The sequence below is a fragment of the Capricornis sumatraensis genome, chromosome 8 (genome assembly GCF_032405125.1).
Source record: "Capricornis sumatraensis isolate serow.1 chromosome 8, serow.2, whole genome shotgun sequence".
Taxonomy (NCBI): domain Eukaryota; kingdom Metazoa; phylum Chordata; class Mammalia; order Artiodactyla; family Bovidae; genus Capricornis; species Capricornis sumatraensis.
In genome coordinates, this window is record NC_091076.1 from 86437924 (window position 1) to 86452436 (window position 14513).

Below are 14513 nucleotides of genomic sequence, written 5' to 3' on the forward strand. Positions count from 1 at the left end.
CAATTCAACTAGAAAGTGGGCAAAGACATAAAGAGATATGTCACCAAAAAGGAAATACAAGTGGCAAATAAGCACATGGAAAGTTATTCAATATCATTCAGTTCAGTTCAGTCGCTCAGTCGTGTCCGACTCTTTGCAACCCCCTGAATCGCAGCACGCCAGGCCTCCCTGTCCATCACCAACTCCTGGAGTTCACTCAGACTCACGTCCATTGAGTCAGTGATGCCATCCAGACAACTCATCCTCTGTTGTCCCCTTCTCCTCCTGCCCCCAATCCCTCCCAGCATCAGAGTCTTTTCCAATGAGTCAACTCTTCGCATGAGGTGGCCAAAGTACTGGAGTTTCAGCTTTAGCATCAGTCCTTCCAAAGAAATCCCAGGGCTGATCTCCTTCAGAATGGACTGGTTGGATCTCCTTGCAGTCCAGGGGACTCTCAAGAGTCTTCTCCAACACCACAGTTCAAAAGCATCAATTCTTTGGTGCTCAGTTTTCTTCACAGTCCAACTCTCACATCCATACATGACCACTGGAAAAACCATAGCCTTGACTAGACGGACCTATGTTGGCAAAGTAATGTCTCTGCTTTTGAATATGCTATCTAGGTTGGTCATAACTTTTCTTCCAAGGAGTAAGCGTCTTTTAATTTCATGGCTGCAGTCACCATCTGCAGTGATTTTGGAGCCCCCAAAAATAAAGTCTGACATTGTTTCCACTGTTTCCCCATCTATTTCCCATGAAGTGATGGGACCGGATGCCATGATTTTCGTTTTCTGAATGTTGAGCTTTAAGCCAACTTTTTCACTAGCTATTAGGAAATGCATATTAAAAACACAATAAGATATCACTATATACCTATTGGAATGACAAAAATTAAAAACAGTGACAATACCAAATACTGATGAGGATGCTAATCACTCATATATTGTTGGTGAGAATGTAAAATGCTATAGTCATCCTGGAAAACAGACAACTAAACACGCAACTACCATACAAGCCAGCAATTGCACTGCTGACAATTATCCCAAAGAAATACATCTAGCTGGCCCCCTGTATCCACAGGTTCCATACGCAGACGTGGAACAGTAGATAGGGAGAGCTGACTGCACTATTGCCATGTTGTATAAAGGACTTGACCACCACAGATTTGGGGATTTGTGGGGGGTCCTGGAACCAATCTCCTGGGGATACTGAGGAGAACTATAAGCAATTATGTTCCCAGAGAAATGAAGACTTATTTACAATCACACAAAACCCTGTACATGAATGCATATAGCAGCCTTATTTGAAAACAATGGAAACACCCCCAAAAGTCCATCAGTGGGTGAATGGTTAAACCAGCTGTGCATCCATATCAAAGAATACTATTTAACAATTAAAAAAGGAACTACTGATACACAAAACAACCTGAATGAATCTCCAGAAATTATGCTGAGTGAAAAAACCAGTCTCAAAAGACTGTATACTGTATGACTCCATTACATAACCTCTTGAAATGACAAAATCCAATTAATGGGGAACAGAAAACAGACTGTGAGAGGTCCTAAGGAGGGGTGGAAGTGGGAACGAAGTAGGTGTGGCTATAACAGAGACACCTGAAGGATCCTTGTAGTGGTGATGCTGTATCAGTGTGAATATCCTGGCTGCGCTTCTGTGCTACAGTTTTACGAGATGCTATCACTGGGGGAAGCTGTATGAGATCTGTTTGTGTTATGTCTTACCACTGCATGTGAATGTACAATTATCTCAAAATAAAATGTTTAATTAAAAAAAACAGTTCTTAGATGATAAAATATTGAGGACCACAAAGTGTAACTGGGCTGCCCAGTTCAGTGGGCCTAGAGGTCACACTGTCTGCACCACTCTCTCCTGGGACAATCCCTGGGCACATTTGTTACACCTATTCTGAGGACCCCACTTCTCAGCCTGCCTTTCTGTTGCTACACCCAAGAGGTGAAATATTGGGCACAGGAGATCATGTCCTTTTCCCCATGGTTATGCAGGAAAGCTAAATTGTTTAATGTATAACACACGCTTTCATGAATTTTTTTTTTCAAGATCAATAGGTCACTTCTTCCCAAAGCAAGCCTTGGTTTTTGAGCAAAAGAAACTAGACACAAGAGTATTCATTCTAAGATTCAAGAATAGACAAAATTAATCTACAGAGATTAGAAATCAGAATAGTGATAATCTCTGGTTGGGGGTGGGAACTGACTGGAAAGAGGCACTAGAGAAATTTCTCGAGCTGTGCTGTCTCTACGACAGCCCAGTCACATGGGGCTCTGGAACACTTGAAGCATGACTAGTCTGAATTGAAGCATTCTGTAAGTGTTAAATACACACAAGATTCAGAAGACTTCATGAAATAAAGAATATTAAATACCTCCTTAGCAATTTTTACATGATTGATTGCATGCTGAAATGATACTTTGGCTCTACTAAGTTAAAGAAAATATATCATTAAACTTATTGCCTATTTCTTATTACTTTTTAAAATATGCCTCCTGAAAAACATAACACTCCATATGTGCCTCACATTCTATTTCTACTGAATAGCAGTGTTTTATAGTTATGGACAAGTTTTATATCTTGGGGTATTGAGTAATGGGTGTATTCATTTGTTAATATTCATCAAACTGCACACTATGATTTGTACATTTTACAGTTGCATTATACCATAAAGTCCCATGATCTTTCCACCACCCAACATAACCTTCCTGATGGAGTCTACAGCTTAACAAAGAATACAGACTACAAAGAACCCCAAAGTGGTAAGAGCTACAACCAAGATTTTGAGCAGGGCACTCTATATTGGTGAAAGCTTCCATTTTTAACTCAAATAAAACTGAGAGTGTATGCGTGTTTGTGTGTATGTAGAGAAAGTAAACAGGAAATTATTATTTGAGTCCAGTGAACTCAAGAAGACAGAGGGCATTTTCGAAAGCCTGAAATACTTGGGGATGGGAGGCATCTATGCTGCAGATTTTCCACTGAGCCACTGTTCTGAGCTACTGGGGAAAGCACACAGAGGTCAAGGGTGAAGGCTGATTCAGAACACTTGCCCTTGGTGGCATCACTAAGGTACATACATGGTTTGGAAAAGAAAGTGAAAGTGTTAGTCACTCAGTCATGCTCAACTCTTTGTGATTCCCATGGACTGTAGTCCACTAGTCTTCTCTGTCCATGGAATTCTCCAGGCAAAAATACTGGAGTGGGTAGCCATTTCCTTCTCCAGGGTATCCTTCCAATCCTGGAAAGGATCAAACCAACGTCTCTTGCATTGCAGGCAGATTTTTTACCATCTGAGCCACCAGGAAAACCCCACATACAAGGTTTAGATCTTTGCTTTCTAGGGTCAAATCCTTCAATGTTTTCTGTTCACTCACAGAGGGCTAGAGAAAACCAGAGAGTCCAGAGGTTAGGATGAGTTCGTAAGGGTTCAAGCACAATTAAGATTTCATATAAGTATGAAGGCTTCAAACTTCGACCACAGCCCTCTTGGATTCGGGGATCCAAGCCTCAAAGCCCAGCCTCCCTAGAAATCACAAAATGTCCGCAGAAATATTGAAGAGTGCTTCTAGTCCAAGTGGTCTATTTTACAAAGAAACCATGGTCCAGAGAGGTTGAGGGACTTGCCTAAAGCGATACTGAACTAAGCCATACTAAGGCTGGGTTTGCTTTCCTACCACCTGACTCCTAAACTGAAAAACACATACATGCCAATGAGAGTCACAGAACGTGCTTTCCAAACTGGAAAAACAGCTTGTTTATTTCTAAGAGAGAGGCACTTGGCAGAGTTAGTGGTACCCGTCATTTATCAGGACAGTCCGCTAGCAAAGGCCCCTTCAAGAGATGAAACTATATTCTGTACTTTGGTTTGTTCAGCATATAATCGGGGGTGGGGGGAAGCAGCCCTTTATAACTGACACTCGGCATAAGCATGGATAGGTCTGCCAACACAGAGCAGCCACAGCTTGGTTCAAGCAGTTGCCTCTACGAGAACTGTCTTCCTCCTACTCTCCAGGCAAGGCTCTAATGTGTGGGTCTTGGGGTCATTGTAGGAATGTGCAAAGCCACTGTTTCATAAGTATTATCTGTATCACAGTCTCATCAATGCTGTGGGTTGAAAATCTTAGTGCTAGGCTGTGGGTTATGGATTTTCTTATGTGACCTCATTTAATTCTCACAACAGTACAAAACAAAACTTACACAAAACAAAAGTCTTAAGTTCAACTTGGTCCCAAAGCTAGAAAGTGATTCTTTTGAACTCAGATCTGTCTGGTTCCAAAGTCTTTGTAGATTGAATAAATAAATAATGTGGGGATGTTGGGAGGGCTTCATACCCAGGGTTTAAAGAGTTCAAGCACAGGCAAGGGTTTATACAAGTATATAGGCTTCATCCTTCAAACCACAGCTCTGTTACTGGAGGGATAAGACTCAAATTCCAACTTCTTTAGGAAGTCTAACCTAATCCCATTCCCACCTATCAGATCCTTCCCTGCTTTGATTGAGCACCCTTACTGCCTTGAATCAGTGGGTCTGTGATCCTTATCTGCAGATCCCTTTTAGGCAAAGCAGTATCTGGAAACAAGTTTACTCATCCTTGTATCCCTCACTGGACCTCCACAGTAGATTGCATACCAATTGCATGCAAGGCAGGAGACTTAACTAAAACCATTGTGTACCATTCACTGATTACAATGTCCAGTGTCCAAGTTTATAGTTTATTTTCTATTATTACATTTAGACTGGAGTAATGAGTAGGGATATCATTTCCAAATACTTTGTTAATCATCTTCGGTAGATTATGAGAAGAGCATATTTTTGTATATTGATTTCTACCCAAAATAATTCCTAGCTTAATATAATCCCCTGATACAGGGACATCATCTTATAGCTTCCAGTCCCAGTCCCACCTGATTACAGTCATCCCTCTGGAGGGTGTTCCATGAAGCCCACTCACACCCTTGCCCCAACCACCGGCCCTGAGTCACTGGAGGCACCCCGCCACCCCCACTGACGGTCACACCCAATTCTGAGAGGCTTGAGCCGTGGTTCTCTCTGTCTTCACCACCTCTGAGTGCTTCCAACACCCCAGATGCAGTTGCCTCTCAGGCAGCCCCAGGCCAGTTTTAGAGGTCTGAAGGAAACCTGCTTATCATAGGTTCACCAGGAATCAGCATCGGATTTTGTCCTCCAAGGGTGCCTGAAGCTCCAAATTAGATCATCTGCCTTCCCTGGGGAAGCAGGTGTGTGGACAAGGGGAAGGAGTTGGTAGTTCAGGAGGTTTGGAGAGCAATGAACAGTTTCTTCTTTCGTTCTGGAAAAAAGACTCTGGACAGCCCTGACTTGGGTGAATAAGGGATTGTCCAGCAGATCCAAGGGCTAGACTTGGGCCTGGCAGAGGCTGACATCTTGGTAACTAGCCATGAGAGAGAACCAGACGCAAGCAAGAGGACACTTTCTTGAGGGACTCCTCTCCTACCTTCAAATCACTTGAAATTTCTACACAGACCCCATCTGGAGGTTCTCAGAGACCGACCCTGCCCCCCAAACAAAGACTGAGAAGAGCAAGCCTTTGTCAGTACAGCAAGCAGCAGCGTTAGTGACAAACTCCACGTAGGCTCCGAGGTTAGGTAACGTACTTAAAGTCATGTACCAAGTAGGCAGAGGAGCCAGGGCTATAACCCAAAGCAGTTTAGCTTCAAAGTTCTTGCTTTTTCCTAACAGGCAAAACTGGGGATCTGATAAGTAACAGGCATGGGGTGTTGGTCAGCAAGAAAGCAGTCTAGGGTTTCTCTGGTGGTCCAGTGGTTAAGAATCCGCCTTGAAACGCAGGGGACACCGGTTTGATCCCTGGTCCGGGAAGATTCCACATGCTATGGAGCAACTAAGCCTGTGCACCACATCTACTGAGCCTGTGTTCTAGACTCTGTGAACCGCAACTACTGAGCCCATGTGTTGCAACTCCTGAAGCCCGTGAGCCTACAGCCCGTGCTCTGGCCAATAAAAGAAGCCACCACAATGGGAAGCCTGGCACGCTGCAACTAGAGAGTAGTCGCCACTTGTGGCAACTAGAGAAAGCCAGTGTGCAGCAACGAAGACCCAGTACAGCCAAAAAATCAATAAACAAATCCTAGAAAGAAAGAAAGCAGGTTGTATGTGACCAGATCAGAAACAGCAAAGTACAGAAGTCCAGGAGCTTTTCACACCATGGCACCTAGAACAGTGAGTAGTAATCATGCTGACTTATCTTCTCCCTCATTGGACTACAACTTCTGGAAGACTGAGTTTGCTGGCTTTTGTAACAACAGCATCCACCTTGTGCTTGGCATGGTGTGAGCGCTCAGGAATATCTGTTGAATGCTTGAGACTCTTGAGGGTTTCTTAAGGGCAAAGCAGGAACAAAATCAGGTCAAACCACCACAGTCAGTAGGTAACGCCTTAAGCACACGGCAGTGGCAGGCATGGAGGGGAATTAGGCCAAATGCTGAGGCAATCTTTCTCTCCATGGATCTCCTCCTGACAGAGTCAGAACTTCTCTGAGGCCTGGTGCCCCTAATCCGCGACTGTAAGCCTGAGGCAGGCAAGAGGTCTGCTTTATTTACACATAAAGTCAAAGGTCAGGAAGGATGCCATGTGGTCAAAGGTGGCCTGACCTAGCATCGTGAAACATGTTCGCTTTGGAGAGTAAATAAGGAAAGCCCTCACAGTCTAAGGAGCATCCTGAAGACCAGAGGTGAGGCTTGGAGGCTACAAGCTAGCCATGGCAGAGCTTGCCTAGGGAGGCACCGGGAGGTAGTGAGTGACCAAGCTAGAGGAGAATTGTTTTCTTTATCAGAATCCCATCTGCTGACGCGCCTTGAGCCACTGGGTTTCCCCAGGAACTTAGGCCTGGTGACCCGAAAGCACGGCATATGCTTTCCATCTTCAGAAACCAGCATGTTCAAAACACTGTGATCTTGGAACTCCAACCCAAGAAGAGTCTGCCGTCTCCCTCCAACTTCCCTCCTCCTCCTTTTGTTTTTTTAAACAAGCAGTTCTCTCAGACAAGAAACCTCTTCCGGCTTCTTGTCCCTTTTCCATGTCCAGGCCTCCCCTCCACCTGGTGTTCAAAGCTGTGTCCTGACCCCAGCCCTAGTATGTGGCCTAGCTGGGTGGCAGGGCAGACTCACTGGTGCCCAGGCCTCCCTCTGCTGGGTGCTGAAGGTAAAAGCCACCACTGACCACATCAGTGGGAGCCCAGTTCTGCTTCATCAACACAGTTTCACAACTGCAGACTTACACGGAGGTACCATTAACTTACTTCGCTGTTGCAGAGCACATCCTCCACCTGCCAGCCCCCATCCCACCCTCTGCATTGAGGATAGAAGAAAACAGACCCAGTAGGTAGCAAGGAGCCAAGCAGTGTTAGCAGTCGGGGAGAAGAGCAGCCACTGCAGAGCTTAGTGGCCTGGGGTGGACAACATGGGGTGGGAGGTCCCCAAGTTTATCAGTGAAAGGGGTCTAGCTCAGACCCAGTGTCCTGGGGACTGAGCGCAGGCCTTGCCCTTGCCCCTCCCCCTCAGGACAGGCTGCTAGAGGCCCCACTTCTGGTCATCAGTGTGCCCACCAATGGAAGAGCCTAAAGCCCCGGACCAGAGCCCAGAGTCAGTGCAGGGTCCCTGACAGCCACCAGCTGCAGCCACCAGTCTGCGTCGGCAGGCCAGCATTTCCTGTTGCCTGAGTGCCAGGTGCGGGGGTACCTTCACCTTGGCGTGCGCCACCCGGAGGTGGGGCAGCCGAGGACCTCCCAGCCTGAGCGCGATCGGCCCCCAGAGAGGCTCTGAAGGATCCCCAAGACCCCCTCCCAGGGGACTGACCCGTCCCTCTCCTCCAGGGCCGCGTACCTGAGAGGACGGACGCCCCACAACCTCGCTTCCTGCCAAGACCGGGAGAGGCCGACCCAGGCCCCCAGCACCCTTGGGCTCCGGGCGCACAGCCTTGCGACGCGCAGCATCCCGACGCAGACAGCCATGGCTCGCGACGCCCGCGTCCCGGCCAGAGAAAACTTTTAAAGTGCGCCGAGGCGGGGCGAGCGCGGAGCGGGCGGGGAGGCGGGAGGGTCGCCTCTGCCTATGGGTTTCAGAGGACTCGGTGCCGGGCGGGCGGGGCGGAGCGAGGCGAGGCCGAGAGAGGCATGGAGGAAGAGCCTGCTCGCGGGCCACCTTCCCCTGGACCCGCAGCCCTCCCCCTCCTACCCCCACCCTCGAAGAATTGCCCTGGTTTCCCTCCGGATCGGGCGTCCACGGCCGCTGCCCAAGGCAGGTCTCCCTTCCCAACCACCCGGGGCCTGGGTTTGGAGGCGCAAGACTTTGTTGATTTCGTAGAGGGGCAGCCAGCTGCACGGCGAGGTCAGGCCCGGCCACCGCCGCCCCCCCCCCCGCCCTGACCCTGCCACCCCCCATCTCCCGTCCGCGAGCCTTGTTGGCGCGGGGGGGGGTGGGTGTGTGTGTCACGTGTGGGCCTACCCACCCTGCCCGCCCCGGGTTGCAGGCCTGAAGCCAGGGGAGCCCGCGTTCCCAGCGATGCTAGCTGGAGGAGAGGGCCCTCGGCGGAGGGGAGGTAGCTGGGACAAAGGGTGCAGAGCCCCCAGCAGGCCCAAGTACTGGCTGAGGATAGATGTCAGCTTCAGAAGGGGCTCCAGTTGGTACCCCCACATCCCCAGCGTCAGTCTCCCATCTCTGCTCCCGGTGGCCTCGCGCATTGGAACCTGTGCCCCATGCTGTTCCAAAGTGTGAAGGTAAAGTAAACCTCTCTCTCCAGGCCCTCCCTGAGGCCTTGGAGACCCAGATGCAGGTGCAGAATGCCCAGAAGATGAGTGGCCATCTCTGGACCTGGCGAGGCAAAGAGGCACTGGGCACCAAGGCGGCACATGTGCCAGGTCAGCACGTGTGCCAGATCCGCAGTGTCTCTGTGTAGCCATGACCCTTCCTCCAGAGGAGCGGGAGAACACTGGGGGAAAGGCCCTGGCAGGGTGACCTTCCTGCTCCTGACCCAGAGGTCGGGATATACACTGGGCCAGGAAGAACTGGTGGCTGAGGGTGGGACTTGGCCTAAGACCTTTATTTTTAGTTGGGAACTTTGGCTCAATCGGGGTTGTGAGAAGGAGACTACACTGCTCCTCTTCATGATCCTGAGAGTGACTTCAGAACCCCCTGAAACCCTGGCTCCTGGAGAGGGTCCCCACGTTTCAGTGATATAGGATGGTGCAGGAAGAAAGACAAAGGGGCACAGATTATAATGAGCTGGACTTGCAAGGACATGTCTTCCTAACAGACTAACTCACAGACTCTGCTGGCTCAGCCCAAGGAATGTGGGGCCCTAGGGAGTATCCCAAGTCTGGGTACTAAGCCCTACTTGGCAGGCTCTGCTACTAGCTTGCTGGGTGACCCTGGGCAAGTCATTTCTCCTTTCTGGGCCTGTGAAGTGGAGAGTAGCTAGTGACCTTGCAGGCCCTTGAAATTTCCTGGCTAGTCTGAGAGTCCTGGGGGGAAGGGTCGGATGAGTTCCTTCCTGAACTTTGCTCCAGCCTCCTCTTTGCATACACTGGGCTTGCCTGACTTCCCAGACAGATGTGGAATCACAGCCACCAATTTCAAGATGTACCTCCCCAGACTAGACTCTTCAAGGATGTTATCTCTGCCCTCACAATCAACCTACTAAGAATAGGAATGCCTTGGAAGGTGTCTCTATTTTTATGGATAAAGAAATTGAGACCCAGAGAGGTTCAGCTACTTGCCCAAGATCAAAGTGGGCACAACAAGCACTGGCCAAGGCTCTGTCTATACTCAGTGTGAGGCTTTGGGCAAGTCACAGGGCCTTTCCAGCCTCAGTCATCTTTAAAATGGGAATAATACCAGCCTCACCCAGAGGGCCAGGGTAGTCACTGAGTACAGTAACAGAGACAGTTTTCACTGTTAGGTAGTTTCTTCTCCCATCTTCTTCCTCCTGTGTCTACACTCTGACACCTTCCTCTGCATGAGGTATATTGCAAACTTTTTGGGGGGAGGAGGAATTACTTTTCATCTCTGCAAAGCCTTGAGACCTGTGGTAGGCACGAGTTCCAAGGAAGGTGAGGAGGGTTGGGGGAAAGGAATACGGAAATGCCTGATGCAAGAGTTTCTGAGTCCAGGAAGCAAATCATGGTGATCAGAATTCTTCGGTCACATGGAGGGAGTAGTGAGCAAGGGAGCTGGGCACCTTGGTCATTGAGGCCCTCCAACTTTCTTCCTTTTTCCTTCAACCAGCTCAGTTCTTCATAGCTCCCCAAGGGGAGCTTTCTGCCTGATCCGAGCATATCTGCTTTGTGCTACACGTGACTTGCATGATTTATGAAGCTTGTGATTTTGCCCATGCCATTGGCTGTCCTGAGAAAGCCCTATTCCTTCCTCTTTGTCAATTCCCTCCCCTTCCTGTGCTTCAAAATCGGTCTCACACTGTAAACACCATTTATTGATTAAAAAAAAATTCTTAGCATCAACCTATGAAAAAGTCCAGAAGACTTAATTGAAGTTAGGAAATAGAATGTAAATGCTACAAACCTTGGAAGTCACTCTTGACAGTAGCTGAGAGGTAAGAAATAGGAGATGGAAGTGGAGGCAGATATTCTTACCTTATAAATTGAGGTGTCAGGGAATCCTGTTTATTGATAATGGAACATGAAATAAAGGAGTATGTCATTTAAAGTTACAAAGCAACAGTGTATGTACAAAAATAGCAATAAAACTATATTAGAAGGACTTGAGAAAAGATGAGAGTGAAAATTCTTACCTCTTAAACAGAAAATCAAGAAATGGCTGAATAAGTATATTGTTTAGAGATAAATAATAGAAGATAAAACAGAAACAATTACAATAATGCAGATGGTTCCCTTTGGACTTGAATAGACATTTCTCTAAAGAAGATGTATGAATGGCCAATAGGCACATGAAAAGGTACTAAACATCACTGGTCATTGCTGCTGCTGCTGCTGCTAAGTTGCTTCAGTCGTATCCAACTCTGTGTGACCCCATAGACAGCACTGCTGCTGCTGCTGCTGCTAAGTCGTTTCAGTCGTGTCCGACTCTGTGTGACCCCATAGACGGCAGCCCACCAGGCTCCCCCGTCCCTGGGATTCTCCAGGCAAGAACACTGGAGTGGGTTGCCGTTTCCTTCTCCAATGCATGAAAGTAAAAAGTGAAAGTAAAGTTGCTCAGTCGTGTCTGACCCTTAGCGATCCCATGGGCTGCAGCCTACCAGGCTCCTCCATCCATGGGATTTTCCAGGTAAGAGTACCGGAGTGGGGTGCCATTGCCTTCTCTGATAGACGGCATTAGGGAAAAACAAATCAAAACCACAGTGAGTTACTGCCTCACATCCATTAGGATAGCTTCTATCAGAAAGCTAGAACAAGTTTTAGCATATAGGGAAATTGGAACAATTGCTGGTAGGATTGTAAAATGGTGCAGTGGATGTGGAAAACAGTATGGCAATTCCTCAAAAAATTAAGAACAATTACCACATAATCTAACAATTCTGCTTCTGGTGAAAAAGTGAAAGTGAAAGTCACTCAGTCCTGCCCGACTCTTTGTGAACCCACAGACTAAACAGTCCATGGAATTCTCCAGGCAAGGATACTGGAGTGGGTAGCCTTTCCCTTCTCCAGGGGATCTTCCCAACCTAGGAATCAACCCAGGTCTCCTGCATTGCAGGCGGATTCTTTACCAGCTGAGCCACAAGGGAAGCCCTCTACTTCTGGGTATGCACCCCAAATAATTGAAAGTAGGGACTCTAGAGAAGGAAATGGCAACCCACTCCAGTGTTCTTGCCTGGAGAATCCCAGGGATGGGGGAGCCTGGTGGGCTGCCATCTATGGGATCGCACAGGGTCGGACACGACTGAAGCGACTTAGCAGCAGCAGCAGCAGCAGGGGCTCTAAAGATGTTTCTACATTAGTATTTAGTGCAGCATTAGTCACAACAGCCAAAAGGCAGAAACACCCCCAAATGTCCATGGACGGGTGGATAAACAAACTGTGGTGTGTAAAACAGAACATTATTCAGCCTTATAAAGAAAGGAAATTCTGGGACTTCCCTGGTAGTCCAGTGGCTAAGATTCCGTGCTGTCAGCGCAGGAAGTCTGGGTTCGATCCCTGGCCAGGGAACTAGATCCCATATGCTGCAACTAAGAGTTCTCATGCTACAACTGAAAGATCCTGCAGGCTGCAGTGAAGACCCAAGATTACATGTGCCACAAAGACCCAGCACAGCCAAATAAATAAATAAGTAAATAAACATTTTTTTTAAAAAAAGGAAATTCTGACTCATGCTACCAGAATTATCCTTGTAGCAATATTTAAGGTATGCCAAGTATGATAACTGAAGTGTCCCTGGTGGTTCAGAGGTTAAGAACCTGCCTGCCAGTGCAGGAGATGCAGGTTTGACCCTGGGTTGGGAAGATCCCTTGGAGAAGGACATGGCAACCCACTCCAGTATTCTTGCCTGGAAAACCCCATGAACAGAGAAGCCTGGCAGGCTCTATGGTGTTGCAAAGAGTTGGACACAGCTTAATGACTGCACAACAAGCATGATAAGGACAATTACTGTATGATTTCACTTACATAAGGAATCTATAGTAGTCAGATTCAATGAGACAGGAAGTAGAATGATGGTTGCCAGGGGCTGTGTGGAATGGGACGAAGGACTTATGGGTACCGGGTTTTAGTTTGGGAAGATGGAAAACTTCAGGAGATGGGTGGTGGTGATGGTTACACCAACAACGTGAAGATACTACTACTTTTTGATAAAAAGCCTTTCTCTTTTTTTTCCTAAGACAGTGTACATGCTTTCTCTTAATAATTTTGTTGTTGTTGTTGTTAACAGCCCAAGGGAGGCATCCTGACTAGATCATTTACAGAGCCCAGCGTGTTTCCTGAGGTTCCCACTGAGTACCAAAGTGTTACATAGGTACTGTAGTTGGCCTCGGGAGAATCTGGCTCTGCTGCGTTCGCTCTCAATGACCTTGAGCAATGTTCTTTCCTCTGCTGTAGTTTTTTAAAGCTCTCTGTTGTAAATGACTGTTTCCAAGTAGTATATGAAAAATGTCTTTTTCAAAGAAATTTCTTCCCCATAAGACTGAGAAGGGAACCATCTAATGTGAGATGCAGCAATCATGAAGGAAAGGTGGGGGAAAAAGGAGAGACTACTGGCAGCTACATAAAGAGGAAAGAGGAGGATGAGGAAGGAGTTTTAATCTTGAAAGAAAAGATGACAGTGACTTGATAAATGATGGTTATATTCTGCCAATCAGATCCAGTAGCCAATACCAAAAACAAAGCAAAGCAAACAAAAAACAAAGTTAGCAAGAACTGTGCTAAAAACAATGCTTCTGATTTTCAAACTGAAAGTGAAAATAAGGAACTCATTCTGAACTGCTGTGTAAAGTAAAAACTGTTTTGATCACAACTAATAGTTGATGGCAGACACAGACATTTGTGATCTTAGACAATCAGTATTTTCTTGCTGACAGCTCAGAATTGAAAAAACTAAAGAAACTGCAGTTCCAGCAGTTGCCAAAATTTGTGAAAGCTTTGCTTTCAAAAAGAATATAGGACAAAAATCTTTCTTTAGATGATGTAATTTTTAACTTTTCTTGGGTCAAAGTCAAGAGCTAAAGTTATCTGTCAAGCCTTGAGTAAGACCCAGTATTATCAAACCAAATCTAATTTATCTTCTTCCACTCAATCATTGGTTCAACAGACATTCACTGACTGCCCATTCAGTTCAGTTTAGTTCAGTCGCTCACTCGTGTCCGACTCTTTGCAACCCCATGAATTGCAGCACGCCAGGCCTCCCTGTCCATCACCAACTCCCGGAATTCACTCAAACTCATGTGCATCGAGTCAGTGATGCCATCCAGACAACTCATCCTCTGTTGTCCCCTTCTCCTCCTGCCCCCAATCCCTCCAAGCATCAGGGTCTTTTTCCAATGAGTCAACTCTTCGCATGAGGTGGCCAAGGTATTGGAGTTTCAGCCTCAGCATCAGTCCTTCCAATGAATACCCAGGACTGGTTTCCTTTAGGATGGACTGGTTGGATCTCCTTGCAGTCCAAGGGACTCTCAAGAGTCTTCTCCAACACCACAGTTCAAAAGCATCAATTCTTTGGCGCTCAGCTTTCTTCACAGTCCAACTCTCACATCCATACATGACCACTGGAAAAACCATAGCCTTGACTAGACGGACCTTTGTTGGCAAAGTAATGTCTCTGCTTTTTAATATGCTGTCTAGGTTGGTCATAACTTTCCTTCCAGGGAGTAAGTGTCTTTTAATTTCATGGCTGCAATCACCATCTGCAGTGATTTTGGAGCCCCCAAAAATAAAGTCTGACACTGTTTCCCATTAGATACTGCCAAGTGTGGGCTCTCAGGCTGCAGATATGAATAAGACAGGGTTCTGCCCCCAGGGAACTCACTGTCTAGTAGAGAACATCACCTCT

At 47.1% G+C, this 14513-nt stretch overlaps 1 protein-coding gene across 4 annotated transcripts in view; it reads right to left on the reverse strand.

Moving 5' to 3' along the window:
* The window catches only part of ACSF2 (acyl-CoA synthetase family member 2), a 31975-nt gene extending 23961 nt beyond the window's left edge, over positions 1 to 8014 (reverse strand). For 3 of the 4 annotated variants that reach the window (XM_068977107.1, XM_068977106.1, XM_068977104.1), the window contains exon 1: positions 7887 to 8014. In XM_068977107.1, the coding sequence (XP_068833208.1) occupies positions 7887 to 8014 (128 nt within the window). Of the gene's footprint in view, positions 1 to 7321; positions 7351 to 7879 lie in introns of all 4 variants that reach the window. The other variant, XM_068977105.1, reaches the window with a different exon arrangement.
* Between the last annotated feature and the right edge of the window lie 6499 nt (positions 8015 to 14513).